Source organism: Centroberyx gerrardi, chromosome 14 (assembly GCF_048128805.1).
Source record: "Centroberyx gerrardi isolate f3 chromosome 14, fCenGer3.hap1.cur.20231027, whole genome shotgun sequence".
Taxonomy (NCBI): domain Eukaryota; kingdom Metazoa; phylum Chordata; class Actinopteri; order Beryciformes; family Berycidae; genus Centroberyx; species Centroberyx gerrardi.
The window spans coordinates 9,088,212-9,114,310 of NC_136010.1; the positions used below are offsets into that span (position 1 = coordinate 9,088,212).

General features: G+C 43.3%; 2 protein-coding genes across 6 annotated transcripts in view; one reads left to right on the top strand and one right to left on the bottom strand.

The window, feature by feature from the left end:
• The window catches only part of pex14 (peroxisomal biogenesis factor 14), a 44,353-nt gene extending 36,583 nt beyond the window's left edge, over window positions 1–7,770 (top strand). Inside the window, exons 8-9 of the mRNA XM_071907404.2 lie at window positions 2,463–2,554; window positions 4,283–7,770. Of these exons, the coding sequence (XP_071763505.2) occupies window positions 2,463–2,554; window positions 4,283–4,787 (597 nt within the window). The 3' untranslated portion in view covers window positions 4,788–7,770. The remainder of the gene's footprint in view (window positions 1–2,462; window positions 2,555–4,282) is intronic.
• Window positions 7,771–20,429: 12,659 nt separating this feature from the next.
• The window catches only part of casz1 (castor zinc finger 1), a 173,388-nt gene continuing 167,718 nt past the window's right edge, over window positions 20,430–26,099 (bottom strand). For 4 of the 5 annotated variants that reach the window (XM_078288247.1, XM_078288245.1, XM_078288246.1 and 1 more), the window contains one exon: window positions 20,430–24,842. In XM_078288247.1, the coding sequence (XP_078144373.1) occupies window positions 23,578–24,842 (1,265 nt within the window). In that variant the 3' untranslated portion in view covers window positions 20,430–23,577. Of the gene's footprint in view, window positions 24,843–25,675; window positions 26,036–26,099 lie in introns of all 5 variants that reach the window. The other variant, XM_078288248.1, reaches the window with a different exon arrangement.

Below are 26,099 nucleotides of genomic sequence, written 5' to 3' on the forward strand. Positions count from 1 at the left end.
CCAGTTAGGAGGAAGCGTCACTGTGGATTTACACTGTAAAAAACATATCTAGCTCAGTAGATACGTTAATAAGACAGCACAATAGTGGTTGATGAGTACCTCTATAAGTGTCCGACTCGGTTCATTCATTTGCTTGTTTGTGCATAACAGTTTCTGCGATGTCCAGTGCTTAGGAGAATTATGAACTGTTCAGGCCACGCAGAACCCTAGAGGCCTTCATAAGGGAAATACAGTGTGTAGACCAGGCAGTGTGGTAGAAGTCAAACGAGCACGAGCCAGCTCCAGGTTGGTGCGCTGTACATCCACATAACAGGAAGTTGATTGGTGATTGAGGGTGCCGCTGCAACATTTGCTTAATTGTCTGTACGTCACGCACGATATTTTGGACGCCGCTGATCAGATTTCCACAAAACTTAAGGGAATTATTTGTCTCATTTCTCCATTCTGGCATTTTAAAAATTGCTGTGATTGGCCTACGGGGGGATGCCACAACGTTTTTTTAATTGTCCGTATGTCATGCACAATATCCCGGACACCGTTGATCGGATTTTCATGAAACAAAAGGGAACGATGCGTCTCATTGCTCGGTTCCAGCATTTTCTAAATTGCACAGAATTTTTTTATACAATGTGTGTGTATATACATTGACATATTTCAAATGTTTGAAATTCAGTGGTGTTCCCCCGTGTAGTGTGACATGTCTTTATGTCAGTTATTATACGGTGTTGCTCTGTAAGTATTCCACATAATGTATGCTGCCTGTGGTTAACAATACTAAGCAATACTAAGCCTTCTTTTCCTGTTAACGTCAATTGACATGACATGAGTATGTATATCCTAACATCTCAGTCATTTAGAGCAGTCTGCCTTTTTCTTGGACATATTCTATGCCTTGGAAGTCTTTAAGCTCAGCCCATAGAGCAATTAATTTTTTTTTTCCCAACGTAAAATGAGAGAGAAGCAGAATCTACCCTTATTATATGGGTGCCTTGGGGAGGCAAGGGATTAAGATGGTTCTAATGAGGTGGCGGCTGTAATCAGAGTGTCTTCACCAGTTCTCCAATGCACCATCTCTAAAACACGGCTCCTTATCAGCCAGGTTTAGAAGACGATAAGAGCCAAATACCTCCGCCCCCCTCTCCTCTCTCTCTCTCTCTCTCTCTCTCTCTCCCTTCACTTCTCCTCCTCTACCTCCCTCCTTCCACTGTAAATGAGTCTGATCCCTTTCAGATGTGATTCAATTAATTTCTCTTAGATTTAATTACAAGCGAAAGAGTCCAAGTTATCCCTCTCCCCTCGATAGGGGGTCCATGCTTCCTAACAAGCCGCCTCTGGTGAGTCAGGAGAGTCTTAATTACAGTTTTTAGTTTTCTTTTATCCCACTTTTTCCCTCGTACTCTCCCTCTCCTCCCTCTGGTCCCATCCGTCTAGTGCCGCGCTCTCGCACAGGCTTGTGTTTTTTTCTTCAGGAATAGACTGAGCAGGGGGATAGGAGTGCAGGTGCAATCATCTAGAACACCGGCCGTCTGAAAACACCTGCTGGTTGTATGCAGGCTGGATTTTCAAGTACTTCCCCTCTTGAGGTGCTACAAGTTTCTCATTAATATTGAAGTGACCCAATACCCTGTGTTCTCAGGAGTTCGACCGAGTTGCTATAAAGCATTTCAGCCTCGTCACTGCCTTTGACTGGGTTGTCATGCTGTCTTTTCTTTCCATCAAAACTCACATCAGTTTGTAATTTCTTCTGACAATTGCATATCCCCAACTGCATATCCCTAACAGTAAAAAGGGCAGCAGAGATGGATTTTCGACAGCAATTTGCCATTCAAATATTTAGCAGGATACCGCATTTGGCCATCATTCCCCATAGCAATTCATGCTGCGCCAGTTCGTGTGTGATAACACTCACCTTTGATAAAAGACAAAAAGAACAAAACAAACTGCTAAGCTATGGTCTGCCTTCATGAATGCGGCCATTGTTCGAGATAGTCATTATCCAAAACTCCAAGCCTGCCCTAATCTTTTCGAGGTAGTATGGAAAATTATGTAAAAATGGCATGATTCACGCTCACTAGCCATTCTGAGCGATGCCGGCCATAAAGATGACTGTAGTGGGACTGCTTGTCTTCCTTTCTGTCATCAGTAGCAGTAGGCTCACAGGTAGGCAGTTGTGAAGTTGTGATGGATGACTTGACAGCACAAGAGCATGTGGCTTTGAGCATTTGCATTTGCCATATTCGTCTACCTTGTAGCCTCTGACCCTTTTTTTTTTTTTTTTTTTTTAACAAAGCGTTTTCTCATTTTCCTATTACAGTGAGCAAACACAATGTAGAGTTGTTGAAAGAAGTGCAGCAGATGTCATTGACTTTGTGCTGTGACCCTGCATGTGACCTGAACTGTGTGTGTGTGGGGGTGTGTTTGGGACAGTTGTTGTGTATCACTCACTTACCTTCATCTTATAGGCATCGTCTGCAACCAGCCGCATCCTGGACAGCCAAACAGTCGGAGAGCTGAAGGCTGAGATAGTCTCTTTGAAGGGCTTACTGCTCAGCAGGTAACAAAGTTATCCAGACCCCTGCCACACCAAACAATGCAGGTGTGTGAGTGTGTGTGTGTGTGTGTGTGTGTGTGTGTGTGTGTGTGTGTGTGAATGGGTGTGTGAGTGGGTGGGTGGGTGTTTTTTAGACACAAAAGTCCCATTCATTTCTAAATGTTACTGTTTTCCTGCACTTTTGAGCTCCTGGACACATTACTGAACAATTGGATAATGTCAAGCAGGAAAATATTGCTAAATAAAGCATTGTCAGCATTATATGTATTTGTCTCAAGTGTCCAGAGTCAAAAATACCCTCCATGAGCATGTACCTCATATCCAGATAGCATCCAGATATGATTTATCCACATTTCATTTACACCTGGCATTAAAATGCATCTCAACTATCCACATACCGTCACATTGCTCTTCCCCTTGCAAATGCAAGCATGCAACCTGACAACTTGCTCTCACAGTTAATGCACAATTATTAATCTCATATGTGTTTTAAGCATAATCTCACAGGCACTAGAGAGGTTGTAATACTGTATGCACCATTTTTTCTACTTCACAACTTGCCTTTGCCCATTAGCATACTGCAGGCATCAGCTGGTCCTCTGTATTTGTATGCTTTTTTGTTGGTAAGCAAGATAACAACTATGTGTGCATAATTGCTCTTATGCAACTTTCAATCATTTTTTCAGTGCAAATTTATACAAAAAATACAAAAATAAGGCAATGTAGCTAAGTAAGAATAGAAACTACTTATGTGAGCTTACAAATATGTTGTAAGTGGATTGAAAACGCTGTTACAAATGCCTCCTGAGATGGTTTTGGCGATCAAATCACTAGCCATCTTCATTTATACCTGGATTCTTATGCAGTTAAGCACTATCTGGGTAATATCAGACTGTCCATGATGCATGTTAAAACCAGGTGTAAAGGATGTTATATTGTTGTCAAAGGTACTATTAGAAGTCTCCTTGTTCTTTTCAGCTCTGTTGCCCAATCTAGTCAGGCACAGCCCAGCCCAGCTCAGCCAGGCCCATTAGCATGCATGATTATGTATCAGTGTCAGTAATGAAGCCTCAAGTAATGGTTTACATCAGAAAACCGGCGAAGATGAAAATTGCCTCAGAACTGTCAGGTTGAGCGTGTTTGGTTTCCCTCGTACATTCTAATCAGTAGTAATCCCTTTGTCATTTCCTTTCTTGACGCTCTCCCGTCTCTCACAATGGGTTTTCTGGGAAAGGGTTAAATCACAAAATAAAAGGCACTGTATCACCATCTGTCTCCAAACTTGTTCCCCTTCCTTTTCAAATGATCCAAATCATCTGTAAACTGTTTTTTTAGCCACTCAGTGCCGATCCCTTTAAGATGCAACTTTGTCTTTTTGATCTTAAAAGCTGCAATGGATGTAATTAAAAAAATCTTAGACCATCTTTACCAGGTGTGACGAACATCTGGCCGTTTTGGGAGAAAAGCCATTTTCTCTTCTGTAATTATGAGAATTACATAGGGTGCTTTGTGTGTGTCTGCATACTAAAACCTACAGCAGTATTGAGTATCTGTTCTCATTTGAATACCTGACTTGAAAGAAACCATATATACTTTTGTAGCTGCTGTATGCCCAATTATGGCTGATTACGTCCAATGAAAGCTCTTTCACACACTTTGATCACAGTGAGATTTTTGATGAGATTGTGATCAGTCCTCATCTTCTTCCTCTCTCTCCTCTGTCCCGCACAGGAGGCAGTTCCCCGCCACTCCAGCCATTCCTAAGATTCCCTCGTGGCAGATTCCCCTGAAGCCGCCCTCGGTGTCTGGCTCGCCGTCCGTCAACCACACCAACAGCAGCAGCGACATCTCCCCCGTCAGCAACGAATCTGCCAGCTCCTCCCCCATCAAAGATGGCCACCACAGCCCCCAAGATGCACTGGGGGGGCCTGACGGGGCGCACGGTATCAATGGAGAGACCGTTGCCGTGGGCCTGTTGGCAACACTTCCCCTGGACCTGAAGGACCAGGTCCGCATGGAGGTGCAAGGGGAGGAGGAGAAGAAAGAAGAGGAAGAGGAGGAGGAGGAAGAAGAGGAGGAGGAGGAGGAGGAGGATGTCAGCCATGTGGAGGAGGAGGAGGAGGAGGTTCTAAGCATCCAGACAGAGGATCGGCGAGGTGGGGATGGACAGATTAACGAACAGGTGGACAAACTGAGGCGGCCTGAGGGGGCCAGCAACGAGAGCGAGGTGGATTAGACCGCAGTACAAAGCACAGCAACACTCTCGAAACACTGCTTCTCATCTCAGCTGATGGCTTTGTTTCACTCTGCTCCTCTGCTTGCATCATCCTGTTTTATGTTTGTCTTTCTGATCCGTTTTTAATGTGTGTTTCCATTTGTTTTCGTAACATCTTAATCTTGAGCAAAATGTGGAGTAGGCGATGGTGTGAGAAGAGGCAAAACAGACAAACATTGGTGTGTCTAGTTGACACACGGATTACCTCAATTTACTTTTCATCATGCTAACTAAATGGCTGCATGCCTAGGCAAGTACCATATTGTCAAGTTTTGGTGTAATGAGAAACGTTGAGCGATATTCAGCTCAAAGTTATTTTGAAAAACTGTGTGCAGTACTAATCATGCGTGACTCACTGCTGTTGATTTTCATGACATCATCAGCTAACATCCTGCTTAGCCTTGGTGTCCTTGTTGTAATAGTACAGAGGCTCTTTCTAAGTCTCTTTTATACACCAAAGAAGAAGTACTGCACAGAGTGTCTCCCCTGTAGACTACAGTTGTAGGTCAGGAGTCACACGGCGGTACTTCAGTCTCAGAGTTACCATAAGGTTCCAGAGAAGCATTAGCAGAGCTCATCTCCCTGTTAGTGGCAATAGGAGAGGACAAGCCCTTCCACGGCCGGAGCTTTTAGCCTCTTTTATGTGTCCTTTCGCATTGGTGTCAGTCTGTCAATAATTCACAAGGCCAGCAGAGTGGCATTTGGGTGAAATAAAAGCCCTGAAATTTGAGATTAGAATGTGATGACGGGCTTTGTTCCATGGCGGTGTCAGAGTGCTCATACGCTCAAAGGAGGGGAAGATAAATGTTTTTTCCCCCCCGCTTTCTTTTTTCACTGAGGGCTGAATTGTGCGTCTCTGCGAGTGTGTTTGTGCGTGGCAGGCGAGAAAGCCCAGGCTGTCTGCTCAGCTGCATCTGTGTCTCCAGCAGGGCAGCTGATTTGGTTTGTGAAGTATGTTAATAATCAAATGATCAACAAATAACAGATGTATTAGTTCATGCAGCTTGAAATGTCAAGGAGGCTAAAAGCGGAAATCTAATACTGAAAGCCCTGTTGCATTATATTATTTTCCGTGACAAACCCTCCGGTCCAAATTATGTAGGGCCTCCCACAGTGAGTAATCTTTACGGAAAACGGCGCCAATATTTTGTAATTAAACTGCAGTAAGACAATGAACGCTGCCACGGATGGAAGTTGCAGAACTCTTATCACTTTTTTTTTCTGTGGAGGTGGACCGGAGTGGGGGAGGGGGGCATTTCTTTTCCAAGAAATGCCCTATGATTGAAAAGGAAAGTAATAAATGAATACTTGACTTATTGAATTACTCACTCAGTCTCCAGCTGACAAGAAAAGAGTCCATGAGTGAGAAGAAGGGATATCAGCTCTCGTGGTATTTTCACTTCCATCACACAGCCGTCATATGAACACACTAAAGGTAGAGGGGCACTGAACATTTCTGTATAACACCACTCATAATCGGCAGTCACTTGATTATGTTTAGGTTAAACGTAACAGAATAATTACATGACGATATACCATAATACTGTAAATGAGATGTTTTTTTTGATTGTTTCTGTTTCCTCAGAACTGAATTTGTGTGTGAATGAATAAGGTTGGCTGGTAAGGGAAATATTACCGAATGAAGAGGTCTTATGTGTCACTTATGCCTTTTAGCCACTGTAGTTTCAGTGATCGGTCCTCTCTGTACCCTGCTTGTAATTGTATGAACTTCTGATATCAGCCAGAAATGTATATAATTGTAATAAATTTGATTTATCACAAGTAGTTATGCTAATATTCATTTCAAAGCAGCAGGGGACAAAATAGACCATAATATATGTTAAGCGTTAAGGGATAATTATTTTTATTTTCCTAGTTTTTGACATTATGACGAGTGATTGTGGTCAAAATTTCATCGCTTTCACTGTAGAGCTTTACGTACCTCCAGTTCTCCAGTACACACCAGAAGGGTAATCTCCAACAGTTGAACCCAAACGCGATTAAAACGCGTCCGTTCAACACAATAATACTCGCACTGCAATGGGACTTGCCTACATCAGATTTTCCGATTATCCATTGCCTGAAACTAGCGTATAGTGCGGTATTAGATATGTTATTTTAACTAGCATGAGCTAGCTGGCAAGTAGACAGTTCAAGTACTCTGCGTTAACATCATATCGTATTTTCCGTAAATGCGACCTTCCGACTGGGAAAACCTTTCATGCCAACCTCCTAGTGGTAATTACAAGTAGGATAAGTGGGAATTTTTTGCCAGCTCCCGATATTTCCCACCTGGTGTCACGAATTGTGTCAACACAAGTTGTGAAAATAGCAGGGAATCCACAGATGTCGGCTGTCCAAGGTAATAACCCAAATTATCAGTTATATTCACACTAATAAAATCAGCCGTACTTCAGAAAAGCAGGAAATATTTGCTGCAGTTTGTTTACGGTTGATTTATGGTTGATTTTAAATTCATGAATACAGATGACTTTGGATGTGCGTGTTCCAACGAGGAAAACACGTGAACGTGCTGAATCAACGAAATTCTGTTTGTCTTCTCGCTTCTTCCGAAATGTTGCGTGATAATTGTTCAATCACAGCTATTGTGTAACTGCATGTGCAACCAGTGTGTGTGCTGTGCTGAAAAGGTGTGATTTGAACGCTTTTTGGGTTCAACTTAGTTTGCTTTGGCCCTTCTGGTGAAATTTTGAACATAATCACCATAATAGCAAAAACTAAGAAAATAAGGCCCAGGTTGAAAATAACTGGAATTATCCTTTAAGTGGGCAATGTAGTTTCTGAGTATGTGTCTTAATCTGCAAGCTCAGTGGGTTGTGTGTGTGTGTGTGTGTGTGCGCAGGGGGGTTTGTCTATGACATTCATATGACAGGTAACAATTTGTAACATTTTTTTTCTGTTTGAATAAACCTATAGTAAAGTAGTAGTGTATTGAGTCTCCAGTATTCAAGGGTTTGGCAGACTATGAAAGTCCTAGAAAAGCCTTTCTGAAGGACGGTTATTTGTCAGAATTTCGTCTGCCAAGTTTTTTGCTTGATGGAATCGGTCACACCAATCTGGTCAATTTTGGCCAATTTTGACCAGCCCATAAAATTGACAAAACTGGTCAAAATGAGTTCAAGTTCATTAAGTGCTTTGGCACCAATGGCTCTTCAAATTCCTGCAAAAGTTGGCAATTATGGGCATTGCACAGTGAGTACTTTTCCAAGTACTTAGAAGCACCTGTGTAGACAAGCCTTAGGTCTCTAGTTTTTGGATGTAAATTATCAGCACATGGTTGCAGATAGGATCATTGGATAGTAGAGAGTCACATGGTTCTAATAAAGAGTGCAACATCTCTCAGGCCTACCAATTCTAAAACCTCTCTAGGTTATGGTTTCAATTTTGGTCCCATGGCTCCACTGAGCTTTCTGGTTTTTGTTTCATTACTCTTGAACAGTTAGGAAGATATCTGGTGGACAGACACAGAAATCAAACAACCACATACACTGAAGATAATATATCTGTGTGTATGCGTGATCATAACATGCTGTACTTATGCTACTCCAGGACCATATAGGACCCATGGCATGCAGCTTTGTTTAAAAATCAGATATTCTCAAGTTCACTAGAGTTATCTGTGCAAACCTGTGCTGTGCACCCATAAATGGGATATACACTGAACAAAAATATAAACGCAACACTTTTGGTTTTGCTCCCATTTTTCATGAGTTGAAATAAAAGATCGAAGACTTTTTCTATGCACACAAAAGGCTTATTTCTCTCAAAATTTGTCCACAAATTTGTTTAAATCCGTGTTAGTGAGCACTTCTCCTTTGCCAAGATAATCCATCCACCTGACAGGTGTGGCATATCAAGATGCTGATTAAACAGCATGATTATTGCACAGGTGTGCCTTGGGCCGGTCACAATAAAAGGCCACTCTAAAATGTGCAGTTTTATCTTGAAAAAAAGACATTTTTTAGGCACTGAACTATGGATCTCACATGACTAGGGCTACAGATATGCATTTTTTGAAAACCAGTCAGTATCTGGTGTGACCACCATTTGCCTCATGCAGTGCGACACATCTCCTTCACATAAAGTTGATCAGGTTGTTGATTGTGGCCTGTGGAGTGTCGGTCCACTCCTCTTCAATGGCTGTGTGAAGTTGCTGGATATCGGCAGGAATCGGAACACGCTGTCGTACACGCCGATCCAGAGCATCCCAAACATGCTCAATGGGTGGCATGTCTGGTGAGTATGCAGGCCGTGCAAGAACTGGGATGTTTTCAGCTTCCAGGAATTGTGTATAGATCCTTGCAACATTGGGCCGTGCATTATCATGCTGCAACATGAGCTCTGGTGGACATTCCTGCAGTCAGCATGCCAATTGCACGCTCCCTCAAAACTTGTGACATCTGTGGCATTGTGTTGTGATAAAAACTGCACATTTTAGAGTGGCCTTTTATTGTGACCGGCCCAAGGCACACCTGTGCAATAATCATGCTGTTTAATCAGCATCTTGATATGTCACACCTGTCAGGTGGATGGATTATCTTGGCAAAGGAGAAGTGCTCACTAACACGGATTTAAACAAATTTGTGGACAAAACTTAAGAGAAATAAGCCTTTTGTGTGCATAGAAAAAGTCTTAGATCTTTTATTTCAACTCATGAAAAATGGGAGCAAAAACAAAAGTGTTGCGTTTATATTTTTGTTCAGTATAGTAGCAGCATTTGTGGAAGTAACCAGACATGACCTTTAAAGACTGTCTTGTCTTCTTGATGCACATTTCCTTTTCACCTAAAATAGCATCAATCCTTGGAATATCAGCTTCAATTTGAGCAGTCATCAGTTGTTCTGTTATTAGAGTCACTGATTATTCCAGCGGGTTCACAGCATTGGCAGCGTAGCTCAAATCACACATTGCCCCAATTTTTCTCAGAATATGCCATCTGGTATTTTCTGTGGTCTTGCTGATACAAGGCTCCCATTAATAGACTGGGATCCTAAGAAAAGCTGGACTGGAAAAAAAGGCAATTTTTCTGAATATTGCAATGCATTATCAAGTTTATGAATTTAATTTGTCAAGGTCTGAATGATCAATAGCGTTTCACATATTGATGAGGTGTATAAACTTCTCCCAGGTTCGATACCACATCCCTTTGTAATCCATTAACCTCTCCCTGGAGTTCAGGCCAACCTTAGATTTATAGGGGCCTACTGTAATAAATGCACTTGTACATCATTTAGTGTCTTATGGGATTTGCAGCGCATTCCTGCCCAGAAAGCATCGTCTATCCTAATCTCCTATTCTCATCTCCATCTTAAGAGGGCGGCTCACCAGTCAACAGCCACCACAGTTTGCATACACTTTCAGAAAAAAAGTTGCGCTTACAAAAAGACACACTTCCTGAGTAAAGCCGGGGTATTAGCCGGTAACCAGTGCCACTGTGGTTCTGCACTGAGGAGTTGTTTGTCCAAAGCAACACCTTGGTTTTGACACCATTTGGCTCCCCGGTTGGGAGCCTTAACCTCATCAATCTTGCTGCTAAACGGAGAGCACTCAATAGGATAGTGTATCGACGCGCTCTGAACTCCATTGTTCGCTGGAACTGAGCACTCAGCAGGTTAGAGGGCTGAGTGTCTCCTTGGATCAATGCAGGGGTTGTTAGCCCATAGCAGCCAGTCAGAGGGCTACCGTGGCCCTGTCTGCCCCACACACACACACACATTCACACCACCTCTACTGGTTTAAAACTCCTCGCAGTCCAAAGTCCTTGAGCTTTCTATTCCCCAAAAGTTGATCCTGGTCCAGCTTTGTTTTCTTATCACATTGATTGAAGTTAGAGTTAGTTTACGGGTAACTGATCCCAGCAGCGAAGGTCCAGTTGTAGAAGAATTAAACTCCACCCACCGTGGCTCCCAGACATCTCCGGTGCTGCTGCTGTGCAAGGGAAGTGTCCCCTAACTATTTGCATTGGAAAGGTCATGGACAATGCAGAAAAACAAGGGGGCATGATGATGGAACGCTTCTCCTTCCTCTTCCCTTTCAGATAAGACGCATGTGGCGTGCAGCAGTGTGAGGGCGGCACTGAAACGCTTTGATGTCAGACTTGATGTGCGACAAGGCCTCCGCAGCACCACCGGGTGCCTTAGCCCTCTGGAAATATCCTTTTACTCCAAGGGAATCCATGTTTGGACTGATGCAATCGCCACCTGCAGTGACACTAGCTTTAATTCAAAATAGTTGGGGGTTGGGCATGGTGGAAATTTATGGCTTTATTTTATATTTTTCAGTTAGAATGTTCTTTTAGGATGTTTTCATCAAAGTTCTGTAATTTAGTCTCTCATTTTAGATTGGGTTTCTCTAGTGAAAGTGCAGTTTTTCAAAATTGCTTTACATGCTACATAGGCTTTGAATTCAATGGGGCAGTGCTAGAGATTTCTCTGACCGAAAGGAATGGGGAAGCATGGGTCACCTCCAGAAGCTCTCCATAGCTGTCTCTCTAAAAGCAGCTTTCCAATCCTCAACAGCCACTGAACACCGGCTCCTTCCCGGTGAAAATGAGAACATTTGACAAGCCAAGGTCACCAGGGGGCTTTGCCTGTATAAGGCCTCAATCGCGGGGGCCCAGCGAACACTGCAAAGTCATAAAGCACTTTGTCATCGCTCGCTATATAAACTCTCAACAATCAAGTGGGATCACATTCCCTCCCTCCCACCCCCCCCGCCACCCACTCTGTGTGGCCTGTGTCACTTGATTTTCTCTTGGCGCTGTTTCAAATCCAAATGGAACACGCGCATACTGGTAGGCTGTCATGTGGAGGGCTATGGGGCCCCAACGAACCAGGCGGAGAGCTTTACTCACCTTATTGGCAGGTAAGTGAAGGTGTTGGTGGAGGAGCGGTGGGAGAGAGGGGTGAGGAAAAACAATGGCAGGCTGTAAAAGAGCAAGATAAATCTTTTTAGCTCCAAAAGCCCCTGCAAGTGGTGGGGGACAGCAGGGTGGGGGATTTGGGAGGGAGGTACTGGCAGGCAATATTTATGAATGGCCCAGTAATGAGCCATCAGGAGCGCGGTGGATACGAGAACACGAAGGGAGACACAGGAAGGGGAAAAAAAAAAAACGCCCTTGTCCTGCACTGGTGGAAAGCAGCGACGCCGTTGTGAGAAGAATGGATTATCCGAGGGTTGGCCTGTCAGCCTGGCGAGGGACCGCGGCTGCAGGCGGCGCAGGGGCAACAGGTGCGGCGCTCGCCAACGTTTGTGCAAATTAGACTAATCACAGGGCCTGACTGTGGAGCACCTGAAGCATGCCAGCGGCCAGGCAGGCAGGAGAGAGGGGGGAGGGGAGGGGAGGGGGGAACAAGAGGCATAGGGAAGGGAAGAGAAAAAGAGGGGGACAGAGAGAATGGAGAAATGCGTTCTCTATAGCTTCTCTGTGTACACAATGGGCCTAGCACTACATTAACATGGGTATTCAACTCTATACAGTCCATATTGCTCTCAGCATTTGAATTAATAACAAAAACGTGCAACCCTACCCCTAACCAACAGTATTTAAAGTAATAATATGCAATATTTTCATTAAAATAAGTGTTTTGCTGCTGTCTACTGCCAATTCATATAACACAATAGTGATTCTATACCCAGTTCATTAAAGCGTTTACTTCATTTGCAGCTCTAAACAGCTGGTGTGGGCTAGGTCTTCCCAGGTCTACTATGTCCAGCAGCAACAGTGGTTTGTTTGGAATAAATAGAGGAAGATCTGGGTAGTTATTAGCAGTTATTTAGCAGTGATATCCACCATGGCTGAACAGATGAAGAAACGAAAGTCCTACAGAAAATCCAAAGAAAAACACGTCACAAGTTAAAGGAATGGTTCCCAAAACATTTAGTGATTATTTGCTTACCCTCATGTCAGTCGAAACACTGGTGAAGTTTGTATGTCCACATAACACACCGTGAGGTAGCTAGTCTGTGTCAACCTTCTCCAAAACAACTGAAGTCACTGGGCATGGTTCCTTAGACTCCCAAAAAGGGCAAAAAAACAGTTCACGCAGCATAATCCAAGTGTTCTGAAGCCAAACGTTTTCCCTGTTTCCCATTTGTGTGACACAGACCTCTGCGTTGGAGTGTAAACACGAAAATAGGGAAAGGTTGCGTGTTCACGTTGAGTAGAGCGTGAACACGTGATGTGTGGGTGCGTGCAAGCGCGAATGCTTTTGAAAACAACAGTTTTACTGAAGACGTGTGTTAAATGCTGGGGTTAATAAAGGTGTTTTGGACTCCGAGTGCAATTGTTTGGCTTCAGAACACTTGGAGTATGCTGCACAAGCTGTTTGGAGTAATTTAACATTTTTGGAGTCATTTTTTGGCCTTTTTTGAACTCTAAAAAAACATTTCACATTCACTTCAGTTGTTTTGGAGAAGGCTGACACAGAGCTGCACTAGCTAATTCACTGTGTGTTATGTGGACATACAAACTTCACCAGTGCTTTGACTGACATGAGGGAGAATAAATAATGACAAAATTCTCATTTTTGGGTGAATTATTCCTTTAAGTTTGTAAGGTAGTTTGCTAATTCAAACCGTCTGACTCAGCTCTGTCATCAAAGTCTTAATTTAGTTTATCATTTTAGATTGTGGGTCTCTGGTGACAGTGTTTTCCTTTACATGCTACATAGGCCAAGAATCATTATCAATTCTAATCATAGTTGTTGAATCACTTCTTTACTAGCTCTCCCACTGCCTAGAGGCCTGACCTTCCACCCACCATGTGCCACGTGCGAGAATTGATGGGTATAGAAGGATGGTCGCTCTGAAAAAGGGAGGGCTGTATATTCACTGACCTTGTCCTCCAAAATTGGCATGGATTGTCAGAGCGAAATACAATCCACATGTTCATGCCCTCAGCGAGAAGGAGAGTGAGTGAAAAAAATAATCCCAAAATCCCCCACTGGACACCCAATGTCTTGTTTTGGAGGGATTGCGGTACTCACAAAATTCCTTTGGTAACAGAAACCCATACTGAATGATGGACATTTTCTATTATTAGCAACAGCAGAATCTTCCCAACCTTTGCTTCTTCCATGCTACAAATATCACATTGCTGATGTATTCCATATTAAATTACCAAGTTTTAACTGAGCTGGGCATAGAGTGTCTGTTATCAACAACCATAATGTGGAAGATTAGCACACACATCATGCCCACCTGTTGCCCAGCTCTGTTTTATGAAGGACACAGCTGTGATACTGAAACCAGTCTTTTTAAAGGCTCTTGCAGCGGTCACTGGGGTTGGTGACATTCAAGAGCCTTTCGAGAGGAAAACAGAGCTGATTATTAAGCTTTAAATCCAACTGCACTGCAACAGTTGCGCAACAATTTAACAAACGCTAACAGAATACTAAACTACTTAACTCAACCTGCTGCAACTTCGACATAAGTGTTTTTCCAACCCTAGTTTTAGAGTGTATTAAACCTCAGTTACACAGTTAACCTACAGCTAGCTGGACTCTGCACAGTTATGTTGTCATTAGCTAAAGCTAAATTAGTGTTTGCAAAGTGCAAGTTGATGTTTTGGTCCTGGTTTTGAAGGCGCTCTGTCAAGCCACTTCAAGAGAAAATCATCATTTTCATACATGGGAATTACTCTTATCCAGCTTTTGTAGTATTCACATAACAATGAGTCATACAAGGCTGGTGCCAGTGTCAAATGCTTTTACAGCTCTGTCAAACGCTGTCAGTTCTGTGTTCCAGCCATCATCGCGCAGCAGAAACACCATGTTGGACCGTTCCCGCTTATTGTCAGCCAATCTGCCAGGCTTTTTCCCTGAAAGAAAACGATCCCATTCCCCTCGGACTCACGTCAAATTAAGCAAATTTACAGCTTAGCACTTAAGAACTTCTCCGTTTGCCAAGAAAGCAGCAGGCCTCACTTGCCAGTGAGTGGTGCTGCACTGTGGCGATTCAAGTGGAATGAGAATTACTCTGGCTTCTGAGAGAGAGAGCGCTGGGCCATTAGATTTTTGCTCCAAGCTCTCTCCTTTTGGAAAAGACTTATAGAGTGATGAAACACTCCCACTCGACTCTGGAGACCTCTGGTCCAATTTTTAAGCAAACTACTTGAAGGGTAATGGCCATGTGGCCACGTGCCAGGCTGGATCAACCGTTTTACTCACTTGTTTCTGGTTGCTGTCCGCTACTAGTTGTTTGTTCTGTTGGCAAAGTCTTGTTTAACTCTGGGAATGACTAATCTAGGGCAATGGGCAAACTTCAGGCAAAGTAAAACAAATAGAACACAATGTTTGGTATTTCTCGGTAAACATTTATGTAACAGGGTTGACAGGCGGCTCACTTTTCAAAAGCTGTTTAAAGGGTCTCAACACTAATCTTTCCATTGGATTCTGTTTGTGTTTGTGAGATGACAACTGTGTGTTTACCAAATAAAATCTCCCGTGCAACATAACACCCCCACCCCCCCTTTGGAAATATGTTCACTTCAAATAGAGCTCCAAGAAATCCATGCAACTCAACACAACCAGCAGGTTAAATTCTGAACATAGCACCATTTCCTCTTGTGTACAAACATGAATATACTCACTTTTCATTTAAATTACATTTTTATAAAATTTCAGTCATGTAGAAAAGTGTGTACTTCTCTATCCACCACCATATAAAAAGAACCAAGTGTTAACATTATGCCTTGAAATAGTTTTCAGGTTCATACTCATGGTCTGCTGAAGTATTTCATGGGCCTCAAGGAAAGCTGTTGTATTGATTGACCTATGACACTTCAGTACTAATGATAAAGGGATACCACTACATGTCATATGGTATATTATTATGATCATGTTTCCTTACTCTTTGCTCACCCACTATGATGGGTAGCAGGTTGGTGTAGTGAGTAAGGAAACTGTCCTTCGACCTCTGACCTCCCTGTACAGGAGAGAAAACAAAAAGAGAATTTAACTATAGGGGTTTCATTTTGAGTATCAAAAAAAAAAGCTATGTGGTACATTATCATGACAATCTGCAGCTAAGAAAAGTCTTATCAGCGTCTTCAGGGAACTTAGCTCAACTTTTGCTCTGTTTGAACTAGCCAGGATTTTATCCAGTTATTCTGGTTTTTGAAGTGAATAACACACCGTTGTTTGTTTTTACGAGCTGAATGTTCCAGCAAAACTGTGAGAAAGAATGCTTTGTTATCTTTATGTCTTAACAGAAAAAAAAAATCCCGTTGAAAGGCAAAGATTTTGAGATCCACCACCCTCCAAAGAATGTAAGGTGTGTTTACGGAAAAAAGGAGAAAAAATGTTACCCAGCCGGAAACATAAAACACAGGTGTGGCACAGCAGAAAAGAAGAATATCTGATTCAGAAGCAGTGAGCATATAATAGTTCTATGCCTCATGCAGCATAGAATCCTAAAAGATAATTACACATTTATTAATGGATGAAATCATAGAGGAGGATGAAGTCAATATCCGTTGACCAGTGGTTGCTATGTTGAAAAGCTTAAAAACATCCTAGTTCTCTTGGTGTGGTTAGATTTAAATGTGGAAAATATAAAAGGGGTGGAAATGTCTTTTTTGCAGATCTTTGTAGAGCAGCTTTTGTGTTTGAAGTTTGAAATTATCTCATCTTACAACTCCTCAGAGTTTCCTATGGATGACTTTAATAGTGATTCTTCCATGGACGCAGAAATTCATGTAGTTATTCTGGTTGCTGTTAAGTACATAAAGTACTCTTTCCCCCCAAGTTTATTCTTAAATGATGACATTTTCCATGTAGTTGCAGAAATTCATACAATTCCCTATTTGAATAATCGCTTCTTTATTTTGTGATAATGACTATACTGAGCACCTTGCCTGGAACTGTATGGGTGTTAAAAGACTTGGGATTTTCCACTGAACATTGCACTTTCACCTCCAATCACAAATGCCGAGACTATCACAAACCCCAATGTTCAAGAAGAATAGCAGCATATATACACAGAGCCACATAAGGCAAAGCTGCATGTTCCTATGGCCCTGCATCCAATAAGGTCTTGTTAATGGTAAATTGGCTGAATGTGTGTCCAATTCTCCATTTCCTCAGGGGTGTCTCAGCAGCAACAGCTGCTACCAATGGCAAAGCAGCCTTTTTCACACAGCCCCCTTTTCTACCGTGTGACCGAGGTCTTTCCAAAATAAGCCCATACACATGCAAAAATAGATAAATGAACGTCTATTGCAAAGGGCAATGGATTTAAAGAGAGGTCTAACTGGAGTAGAGTGCTGAAAGAGAAGAGGGAAGCATCTCATCCAGAAATGTGAACCATAAATGGGCCATTGGAGCGCTAGAATGACTGGTGCGGCTAGCGCTCTATACATGATATATGAAATATGCCTGGGGTGCATATCAACAACAAGCCGGACTGGTTCGACAACACTGAGATATGGTTCAAGAGAGGGCATGTAGACTGTGTCTCTTCAGGGGTCAGCCAGGTCATTCAGTGTATGCAACAGGCTGCTCTACTTGTTCTATCAATCAGTTGTCCGTTGCTCTTTGCGGTGGTGATCTGGGCGGATTGGAGTTTTAGTTATACAAACATTTCTCGCCGCTCTAGGGGCACAAATAATTTCATTGGTTGAATTAAACTTCAGTTGGTGAAGACAAAGCGATTCATTTTTCCAGATAGGTAACGTTGGACTGAAGCCCAGTGAAAAAGGCAAGAGGTAAGAGAGACGGTAGCTAACATTATGAAGCCTAGCATTCTGTTACTAACTGAAAAAAAGCAATCTAGCCATACTAATTTAGCTTAGCTGACCAAGTTCAACCTAGCCATAGTGGTCTATACCTATAGGTAAGCTAGTGAGCTAGTGAGCTGACCTTCGGATGCCGTGGTCATGAATTAATGAAAAAGTCATTAACATTTCTGCTTTTTATTTATATTTTGACCAGAGTTCCTTCTTTGCATTCAATTTTGCCAGTTAGCTAACTCACGCTCCAAAAAACAGTGGTTCTTTGGCTCCGCCCACTGAGGTTTACGCTCAAGATTATTTCTGCTTCAGGAGCAACTCTGCCTCCAAGAAATGAAATATCTCTAAAGCTCCAATCCACGTGTGGCGGGAGGCCGCACCACGGCAGGGGAGACAGGCTGGATTAACAAAGCGCTGAAAAAGGCCGGATGAGCCTGGACACACCGGAGGAGGAGCAGAGGGGAGGATCAGGACTAAACTCAACTCCATCTTAGACAACCACTCCCACCCCATCTATGGTGAGCTGATACAGCTACAGCACCTCCAGCCTCTGTCTCACCCCCCCAAAGGTGCAACACAGGGCACTTTAGGTGCTCTTCTATGTCAGCACCCATCAGACTGTACAACGCTTCCTGCCCAAACAGACCGGCCAACTAGGAAAGAGCAGAGGCAGCGCCTGCAAAATATACAAATGATCCTGGAATACCTTTGCATTATATGCTCTGGACTAATCTACACAACATTTCTTGCACTGTTTATTTGTTTCAGTATATAACAGTATGTACTGTATGTTACACTGTACATATGTTAGTGCATTATCTGCATATGAGTTGGCACATAGTTAATGATAATGAGAACAGACATCAATGCACACTGGACTTCCATTTAGAGTTTTTGATAAAGTGGATATCCACTTATGCACATACCCAAATCTGCACATTCTGTACATGTTATCCATATCTGTGAGTGAATATATTTTGAAGGTCTTTCGTTTTTCACAATGCACATATTCATGTGTGGCCCTCTGTAGACCCAGTAATGTGAATAAGCACATTTTTGTACATTATGGAGATATCCTCTATAATTTTCAAATATATTTTCTTCCTATTCTCATATTTCTCTCTATTTGTTGTATATTACATGTTGATTTTTGTAATTTTCACTTATTGTAATTTTCACTTATGTCACATGCTTTTTTGTCTCAGTCAGTTCTACTGCTGCCATTTCGCACACCGTCTTCATGCTGTGATCCATACTTTTTTCATACTTTCATCCATACTTTTCAAGTTAAAATGTTGATATTGTCAGTTGAGTATGTTCACAAAACCCCCATTCTTATTACTATTGTATTTGTCTTTGTTCCTGTGTATCCTGTTACTATATGCAGTTGCAGTGGCCCAATTTTCCCACAGCGATGATTATAGTTTCATCTCATCTTATATGATCGGTGTCTCTGGCTATATTTCATGGCTGGGACATTTTTCTCTGTGAGCTTTTCCAGTACTCCCTCTATGGCTATTACTGCAGGATTCGGGAACAGGCAGGCGGCGAGTCCGGGGCGGGCAAATCTCCATAAATCCTTCCACAGTGGCTACCCTCTTCAGACTCCACCGTACAATATCTATCTTCATCTCGGAGTGCACAGACCCAGCCACCTGCTTTTCCTCTGTTCACCCCCCTCCCTCCACGCTTTGTGAACTTAATAAAAGCTGCCATTAAGCAGCGCTTCATCTGTTTGGGCCCTAATCTGCCTTATAGGCATCATGTGACCACATATGCAGTGCACACCTGTCGTGTGTGTTCCCAGCCCCGATTGTTCCCTCTCTGCACTGCACTGCCCCCCCCCCCCCCCCCCCCCCCCCTCACTCAACCTGTTCCTGGCACATCAACCCAGCGCACGTCAGAGGTGGCCAGCATGCATTGCATACTCACCACACACACACACTCTGTTGGTGCACATAAAACGTAGCCTACTACTTGATGGTGTGAAAAGATAGAAAAGTGTAGGTGTACTTGTGTGCTGAAAGATGGGTCATACTCTTCTTGATATTTAAAAGACATCAACACTGAAACAGTGAAACAGGCCTACATTTGTTCAGTATATTTTTATTTCATTGAGTGAAAAGCTCAATCTTTGCATAAGACATGCAGAAACAAAGGAATAACATAAATATAGCACAATGAAGATGAACAGCACTGTATCCAAGTGGAAATACGCAATATGAATAGTATGAACAGTAGTGCTGAGGGCAGCAAATTCAAGTAGAGAGACTTCTTTAAATTGCTTCATTGTCTACTTCTCATATAAAATGTCTCATTTGCCTACCTGTAATGGTTATGAATCTAGCCAAATTGACTGCGAACTGGAGATGGCTTTTAGTCCAAAAGTGCAATATATTTTACAAAGGCTAAAATGTTGCTCTGTTTATCCACTACGCTGCAGTAGTAGACGGCTTTCATATTACACTTTTCTAGCAGAGGAAATACATCTCAGTTTATTTCCCCCCTACTTTTTTATACCATCTTTTTTCCTCTGTTAATTAAAACAGTAAAACGATCTGTCGTTTCGGCAGCAGCCTATGCAGGATTTGGAGGTCGTTTCCGTCTGGTTTTTGTGTAATATAATTTTCATGTTTATTCTTTTTTTTTTCTGGTAGATTATATACAGGATGCCAGCTGGCTGACAGATGGTGATGCCTTTACCCGTTTTTTTATTTAAAAAAACATCACAAGGAAGAGAAGGAGGAAGGACAGGAACAGCTGTAGACTGGGGGACAGACAGAACCAGCACACTGGCCACTGGGTGACACTGAAGGAGTGGGAGGAGAACCCAGCACATGGCTCAAGGCAAAAAAAAAACAAAAAAACAAAAAAAAAACAACTACCACAAACTAAAAAATGTGCCCTGTTAACATTGAACAAGACACAGAGAGCCATCTTGTTAGCAGTAGCAGGCCTCTAAATCTGCCTAATGGTCCCGGCTCTCATCTTGTTCTCTCACCAGAACGTCAAGCTCGAACAACGGGCGACCCCAACAACAAATATTGTTGATTCCTCTACCTGCATAAATGCAGATGTTTTTTTTTTGTTGTTTTTTTTTTCAAATTCTGGGACACACTTCCTCAATTCAATTTCTAGTGGAACAAAGCGGGGGGAAGATGCACAAGAAAATTCATGAAATAGGAATCAAAGCCTCGGGACAGTTCCACAGGTCTGTGTTCTTACAGTCGCTGTCTGTGTGTCTTTCTCAGGGGAAGAGAACCAGACACACACACACACACACACATCCCCTTCAGTAGTATCACTGAGAGAGAGAGAGAAAGAGAGAGAGAGAGAGAGAGACCACCGCTGTGACCTCTTGCCCTGCTGCAGCTATCTGGGTTAGTCAGTACGAACCCCCTGAGGCCTCGGGGCCGGGGTCGTCCAGCAGCACCTTTCCCCTCCGCACGTCACCCGAAATGTCCTCAGGCTAAAGCACTATCAAGCAGTACATATGTATTGTCATAATAATTATAGTTTCTTTATTTTCAACTTTTTACAAATCCTGCTATTTTACACACGCACACACACACACACATAAACTGTATTCAAGTGCACAATGTCTCCCAGCCCGATAGCTATCTCAACAAATGATCAGAAAACAAAAACATATATGGTGATGCACTGCCTTGCAATTGAGTCCAGGGAGACAATTCAGTCTGTGAACGAGGCATGCCCACAGCAAAGTAAATATAAACCAAGAATTTCAATTAATGAAAAACAAAAAAAAAGAGCACACACAAAAATGACAATGGATAAAACAAGTTGTTAAATAAAACAGAAACATCCATGAATAAATTCAAATCAGTGTATTTTAGTATGAGCTTTTGACATTGTTTGACATCGTTGTTTTGACATCCAAAAAAAAAAAAAGGAGAAAAAAAAATGCTGCAAAAGTGATGCAAAAATATCAAAGTAAAAAACGGAATCTCCATTGCCGCCAATGCTATGGTATGAACAGAACAGTGCCCTAACTTGTTTGCCAACTTTTTCCAAAAATCTAGAGCGAGGGTAGAATTATGATTAAAAAAAAGGTCACGCACACAAGCAAACTATGGTGAGGCTATTTGAATTTTTAACTTTTTATTAATCATTTCTCCTTTTTACGGTTTTCTTTTTAAAGGAAGCTGTTCATCAAAGAGCATTTTGTTCATATATAGTTATTTTTTTACAGAGGAAAATACTGTACAACCTTTTTTCTTCTCAAAACAATATCTGGAGGAATATCATCTACACACATTATTCCCTATATTATGATCATTTATTTCCAATGCCAAGCTCAGGAGATAATTCATGATCACAATGTCCACTCCTCGGTCTTACACATTCGGTCAATATAAACCAGAGTGTGGCTTTGACAGGTTTGTAATTTAGCACTACAGTAAGTGAGCATTGCCATGATCTTCTTAAGAATTAATTTAAATCACAGTTCGTATTAGTGTTTCTTATAGGGCGCCATATTTCTGGCACGCCCATTTTCCATTTTTAAAACCGTCCAATCACAGAAGCAAATAAAACCAGTCTTTAAATAAATCACAGAACAACAGTTCTTTGTCACACTAACATCTATTTGTGCATCAAAGCAAAGTGAACTAAAACAACATCTTAAAGCAAATTCCCTGTTAAAAGATATATATCATTTTTTTTTTTTTCAGACGGTAAAAATGAACCTAAAAAGTGCAATAACACCCTAAAAATTTCTCATTGGAAGGTCACATAAATATTAAATAAAAACCGTTACAACAGGAGCTCAACCACAGCCATAGTGAATGGAAAACAAAATGCCGTTGAGACGTCATTTTCTGTCTGTACATTTTCAAACATAAAACACACTCCCTGACGCCGCCTCTGCCTTCCCGCGCTGCATCTGAGTGACTCATCGTTTCCGCCGGTCAGTCTGACCCCCGACTAGCCGGCCGCTGGCCACCGTGACCCCGCCTGCCTACATATCGATATGCTTCTGACTAACAACACAACATAGAACGAAATCGTAATGCAATGATGCAAATGGTAACAAAAATATTTTTAAATATATGTTCATGAGTATCTATCGTCGTCATCGTAATCATCATCGTCAGCTAATATAAAAGTGCACTATCCACACACAAACTTGATTCCTCAACAGGGGCGGGGGGGGGGGGGGGGGGGGGGGTAAAATTACAAGGGCTGAGCTTGGTTTTGGTGCTAGTTGAGCGACTCTAGCAGAATGTCAGAGAGAACTGTTTCGACTGACAGCTTGCTGAGCGCCCGACTGGACGCCCGTCTGCAGCTGAGACTGACCATGCAGTCACTGGTCAATTCCACAAGTCATAGAGAACAAAATAAAACACCTTGCAACTGGTGGAGAGAGCTGGGCACAAGTCAAAGCAATATGTCACCCCTTGCTCTCAATGTATAATAATAATAATAATAATACAGAAAAAAGGATCAAATGTTTGAACACATTCTGTTTCAGAATTTCCCCTTAGTGATTCACTTCCCTTTTTATATGTATCCAGGGCCCTGCAGTTCATGTTGACTGTGCCAGCGATTTCCTTTGTATATCAACGTTCACACACACACACTTACATATATAGTTATATAGAGAGATTTGTTTTTGTTTTTCTTATATTTTTTTTCACACACAAAAAAGTGAAAACAAAAATAAAATAAATTAAAGTCAAACATGCACGCACACAAAAAGACTGATGTGTAGTAAAATGCTTTACATTGCTGCCCCATGTGTAAAAGAGGGCCTAATTCTGTGTGTCTCCGTTCATTTTTTAATGCATAATTGAATTAATAATGTTGGTCATCTTGTAAACATCATAATAAATCATTTTGGGCCGTCATTTCTCCACGTTGTTGTTTTTTTTTTTGTTGTCATCTGAAGTGTCTCTAAACATGATAAATGAGGCCACTTTAATTTCTGTTTGTTCATAGTACACAGGGTTTTTCTTCAGTTCCTACAGTCATTGTTTTTCATGGGCCAGCCTCTTGTTTTTCCAGTTGGGAAGTGTCAGTGTGGTTAACGGAAGCATCGAAACTCTCACCATTGTCCTTTTCACCATCAGGCTCCGGCATTGAATCTTCATATGAGTCAGTGTTGAGATCCTCCTCCGCCTCATCCTCCTCGTCTTCCTCCTCCTCCGCGTTCGGCTCCTCCTCCGGTGACAGGTCGTCTTCGGCGTCTCCAGATGTTCCTGTGGTGTCGTCCTGAGGTGCCGGCAGACCTAGCGGGGGTGCGGGGTTGGGCGCGGAGGCCATAGCCACGGCCGAGTTGTGGTGCATCTTCTTGCTGAGGTCCAGCGAGTCGTTGAGGCCCAGACCGGCGGCGTTCTTCAGGAAGAACAGTGAGCTGCTGGCGTCTGTGCCCAGGTTGAGGGAGCTATCCAGGCTGATGGAGGAAGGTGGGTATGGGTGGTTATACTCTACCATGCTGCCTGATGGATAGAGCATGGAGGGAGCGTTGCTGTTGTTGTGGGACATCGCGTGGAGACCGCCGCGCGAGGGAGAGGGAAGACTGATAGAAGCTGGCGGGACCACGGACACACCTCCGACTAGGTGGTGCGCCCCCTCCTGTTTGGGGGACACAGACGGCAGCTCACCCCGCTCCTGCTTCTCATGCTTACGCTTGTGGGAATCCATCTGGGACATGCCCACCACAGTGTGCTTGCACTCGGGGAAGGTGCAGTGGAAGTGCGAGCACTTGAGCTTGTACTTGCAGTCGACGACCTCGCAATCGACGCTGGAGCTGAACTGGCAGAAGCCGGCGGCGCTGATCACATCTTGCTTGCCGTGGTGCTTGCGGTGGGCCGTCACCTTGGTGCTGTCTGTGCAGCGGAAGCCACAGCGCAGACAGTGGAAGTGGGTGCTGTTGCCTGAGAACTGGCAGTCGGGGAAGTTGCAGCTGAGTGAAGACTTGAAGCGCTTGAAGTCGTCCAGGACCAGGTTGTCCACTCGGTCGTGGTGCTGCGCATGCTTGTACATGTGGGTGCGGCCGCAGAACTTGTAGCCGCAGTTCTCGCGTGTGCAGTGGTAGTGGGTCACCTTCAGAGAGAACTGGCAGCCTAAGTCCTTGCAGTTCTCATACAGGTCGTAGCGACGGAAGCCCTCCAGCATCATCCCCTCATCCAGCATCTTGCGTGACGAGGCCGTCTTGCGCCGCTTGCCGAAGGGTGACATGTCCTCGATGATCCAGAAGCGCTTCTTGGCACCAGTGGCCGTGGGGATGGAGATGGTGTTGCCTAAAGTTGGGAACAAGGAGGAAGAAAGCTCATTAAAGCATAATCAGTCGGTGCACAATGCAAAACCCACCCACAACGAGCAATTCACATTGCGAGATCAACTTGGTTGAAACTCTAATATGCCTCCTTACTCAGCCAGAAGTGGTTCACAGCTGAGTAAGCATACAGAGCCCCAGTTTTTTATTCCTAATTCCCTCAATGATTAAAGGAGGGGGAAAATGATAGATTGACTTTGCTGCTAAAAGGAACATGACACTTTTACAGGGTGTCTACAGCCTCCAAACAGAGGCGGAGTTGTGGGTCTTAACCGCCTCTCTTATCTCCATGTTGTTTTACGAGGGGTGCCCACCTTTTCCAGCACCCTGGGGTCACTGCTAATGATGTGATCCCTGTTCTGCAAGACAGCAAGCAGTGGGCCTCGATAAAACTTGAGGCGTGATTAAAATAAGAGGCCGCTGATGCAGTCCTGTTAATGGAGGCTAAACAAGGCCAAGGCTTCACACTACAGGTGCCAAATTTACTGCTCTATCGCTAAATCCTAGTAAACACCAAAGTGGAGCACTACAGTCAATGTGACCGAACGCAAAGGTGTAAATGATGTAATTAAATACATTTACTGTGTGAGATGTTCTGTGTCACTGAACCCACCCCAGTAAGCATGCACTTTTCATAGTTTCTATGGAAATGTTCACTTTTTGCATGCTGGAAAACCCCTTTTATTTTCTCTTTCCACAACAATACTGCAGAGTAACTCTGGATCACACAGTTAAATGCTGCACAGGACTCAATTGAGAGTGACAGCTGCAGTGTTGGTTTGCGCCGGGGATAAGTACCTGCAGCATCCTGCACTATAGGGACGTCATTTTTAACCGGAGACGGAGTGGCAATGATGGGGCTGAAAGCTGGTGTGTTGGTTGGCATGACAACACTCCGAGTGGCTCCCAGAGAGGCGCTGAGCAGAGAGTATGACAGACAGGATGGAGAGAGGAGGTATGGGAGTGAGGGAAGAGGAGGTCGGAGGAGAGCAGGAGAGAGGGATGGGGCCTGGGACTGGAGGCCAGGCTGAGGGGCAGGAGGAGGAGGTGGAGGAGGAGGTGGTGGTGGTGGAGGAGGAGGAGTAGGAGGTGCATATTGGGGAGCGCTAGTGTCAGCAGGGGTGGTAGGAGCAGAAGTGGTGGCGGGGTAGCCTTGTCCTGGAGAGACAGGTTGACCAGAGAAGGTGGAGGACAGACACAGAGGGAAAACAGACAGACGGGT